The sequence below is a fragment of the Urocitellus parryii genome, unplaced genomic scaffold (assembly GCF_045843805.1).
Source record: "Urocitellus parryii isolate mUroPar1 unplaced genomic scaffold, mUroPar1.hap1 Scaffold_67, whole genome shotgun sequence".
Taxonomy (NCBI): domain Eukaryota; kingdom Metazoa; phylum Chordata; class Mammalia; order Rodentia; family Sciuridae; genus Urocitellus; species Urocitellus parryii.
In genome coordinates, this window is record NW_027554122.1 from 1,020,595 (window position 1) to 1,023,881 (window position 3,287).

The 3,287-nt window shown below is 46.9% G+C and overlaps 1 protein-coding gene across 1 annotated transcript; it reads right to left on the bottom strand.

Moving 5' to 3' along the window:
- Positions 1 to 280: 280 nt before the first annotated feature.
- On the bottom strand, positions 281 to 949 carry LOC144252891 (E3 ubiquitin-protein ligase RNF152-like). The gene has a single exon (XM_077794943.1). It carries the CDS (start codon positions 947 to 949, stop codon positions 338 to 340), a length of 612 nt encoding a protein of 203 aa, XP_077651069.1. The 3' UTR covers positions 281 to 337.
- Positions 950 to 3,287: the final 2,338 nt, after the last annotated feature.

Below are 3,287 nucleotides of genomic sequence, written 5' to 3' on the forward strand. Positions count from 1 at the left end.
CATGTAGGCTTTAAGGTCTGAGTAGAGTATGTCTATCTCATAACATGATCTTGAAAACTCATAAGTCACAGCCCATTTAGTTCATGATTATGAGGATGCATGCAATCATCTTCAAAGCCGTTGCCATCCACACTCAGAACAATTCACCTGGCATCTTGTAGAGACCGTCACCTTCCTCCCTTGGCATCTGTCTTCAGGTGAATCAAGTGGCAACCCAGAGGCCAGCGCTCAGCACCAAATGGTCAGTGTCGCCCCCCATCATCTCGCTGGGATCCCGTCACCAACACCTACTCAACCCCTAAGTTGGCACCCACAAGAGCCTTCCCTGCACCCCGCCTCAGCCACAGGATATCACAGTGAAGCGCTTAGAAATGCAAGACATGTTGTGGAGCACGATGCCCAGGAGGAAGACCAAGACACAGGCCACCAAGATGACAGTGCACACGCCCGACCAGGTGGAGCTTTTCACCACGCCCCGCCTGTCCGGCTCCTCGGCCACCGCCTCCTGCGGAGCCCCGCCTTGCAGCGGCTGCTGTTCCGCAGGGATGGTCACCACGGTGACGGACTTCTGCTGGCTCCCGGGGAGCAGGCGGCAGCCCATGTCTCCTGGCAGCAGTGTGCCCTCCTTGGAGATGGGCAAGGGCAGCATGTAGCACCCATTGCTAGGAAGTTTGATGAAGACCGGAGAGTGCTCGGAGGTGTGCGGAATGGCGATGACGGCCAGGACCTCGGGGTCATAGGGCAGCTGCGACACGGAGAAGCCAGGGGGCAGCTTGGTGATGCCGAGGCACCAGGGGGACTTCACGTCCTTCTGGCTCGTCCTCATCTGCTGCAGGCACACCGAACAGCAGGTGTGTTTGCAATCCAGCAGCTTAGGCCTCCGCCGGGGGCTGTAGTAGTTGAAGCAGATCTGACATTCCAGCAGCGAATCCTGGGACAGCGTCTCCATGGTGGACCGCGAGCAGCAGGGGCAGCGCCAAGACCCAGGGCAAGGAGCCGGTACTCGGAGGCCTCCACTCTGCCTTTTCAGTGCCGCCGAGGGAGCTCATAGGCATCTAGCATTCGTGGGCGTGTTCATTTCTTTCTCTGCAGCGCGCTCGGGCGCGCGCTACACAGGCGGCGGCAGCATCGCTGGGTGGTCCCGGCGCGCCCGCCCGGCTCAGCCAGACGCGCGCCGCGGGCCGGCAGCCGCCCGCTCCTCCCGCGGCGGGCTGCGGGGCGGCGTGGGCAGCGCGGCGGCGGCGCCTGCAGCCCAGCTCTCCGCCCGGCCCTTCGGGCGGCGCCCCACCTGCCCGGCCGCCCTCCGCATCCCCGGTCGGACACCGCCGCCAGCCAAATATTTTAATTATGTACAGTGAGTGATTTTTTTTACCCATTAACATTTGTCTGCCAAAACTAATCTCAAAAAAGATAGCAAGCTATATTTTCTAAAAATTAGTTTCAATTGGTAAATTTCCTAACTCTGTTATTAGCCTTCAATTATTTAGATGATTAGATGATTAATTTCAAAAGCATGCTCCTAGCTTCCTAGTAAACTATTGAAGTTCTAGACAAAAATGAGAAAGGACCTCTCTTAGGAAAATAAATAAGTGTTGGATATAACTATGTAAAAATGCAGGGAAAAGGCCTAAAAATCCATGTTTTCAAAATATATTTCATGACAATATTTTGCTGCTAGCAAGCAAATGAATTTGCTCAAAAGTAGACAGCAAACAAAATAAATTTAAAACCAAATAGATTGAATTCTTTTTTCCTCTTTTGAACTCCCACTCACTAAACATGTTCTTACTGTATTATCAATTTTAATTATTTTCCATTGATTGGGCACTTGACATATTAAGAACCTTATTGGATATAGTGAGAACTCATTCATACACAGTACCCTAAAATAAATTAGGTTGAGGGGCAGTAACCTAGTAAGAACAGCCTCTGTTTAATTCCTGGAGGTATCTCAGGAATTAAAGAAAACTTTAGAGAAGCTAAGAAGAAAATTTAGAAAGTGACCAGAGAGGTTGTGTTAGGTCACTATTTCTCAAACATTAGCAGACATCTGGATCACCTGTAGGATTTTTGTAACAGTGTAGAGTTTGGAGTTCTACCACCAGAATTTTTTATCAAGCCTGGGGGAGATTCAAGAATTTTCTGTTATAATGAGTTCCTACTAGATACTGTGGTCTGGGGACCACTCTGGAGAACTCCGGTGTTTGGGAGATGGCTTTCTCGCTTTCTGGCCATTTTTACATTGTCCTCAAAGTATTCCTCTTCTCCATCAAAGTCATAATTGAACCTGTCTCCACATGGATTCTTCCTTGTGGCTCATCTCTCAGGCAAGGAAGAGCCCTTCTTCAGGCCCTTGGAGGCTTTACAGCAGCAAAGAATTTGCCACTCAGCTTGCAGCTTGTATGTTTATGTTGCTTATGTAATTTCTTTTCCTGAGGAGAGAAATGATTCTTAAAGAGATGTATTTTATTGCTTAACAGTAAGTCAGCTGTTTAAAACTAAATTAACTAATTTCCAGAATGTCAAGTTAAAAGAGTAGCACTGAAGCCTGAAACAGCTGCAGAGGCAATTGCAGAAGTCTGCGCTCAATCAGTGGAAATCTGAAGCAGCCAAAGCAGCTTTATCTTTAAACACTTAAGTTCTTTCTTCTTTCAAATAACTCATATTGGTTCAACTGTATTGTGATACTCTAAAAAAATGCCAACATTGTCATTTCTGTATGCATTTTTTAAACCAGTTCTTCTGAAGAGATGAAATTAAATTTTCAGTCTCTAATGACATAAACTAGCCCTCCTAATATCTTGCTGTATATAACACATGCTCCCATTCTCCAAGACCTTAAGGGAATCCAGAAAGATGCTAAAGAGGATGGAGAGGCTGCCTTTCTGTACACTGTACACTTTTCTGACTCTTAAATTGAAGGGACTTTATGATTTTGGCTTCCCCTCTGCAGGTTCCCTGTTCACTGGCCCTGATGTAGCTTTCCAACTGGAGTGACCATATTAAAATATCTGTATTAGTTTTCTCCTGCTGCTATAATAAATTACCACCAATTTGACATCTGAAATGAATTTATTACTTCACAGTTTTGTGATTTTGTAAAACTTCACCAGGCTAAAATCCAAATGCTATAAGGGTGTGTTTTCCTGTTTGGAGGTTCTAGGGGAGGATTCATTTCTTTGCTCATTTGCGTTACTGGTAGGATTTAGTCCTTTGTGGCTGTGAGCAAAACGTTGTTCCCAGCTATATACGTTCTTTGAGCTTGGTCCTTGTCCTCCATCTTCAAA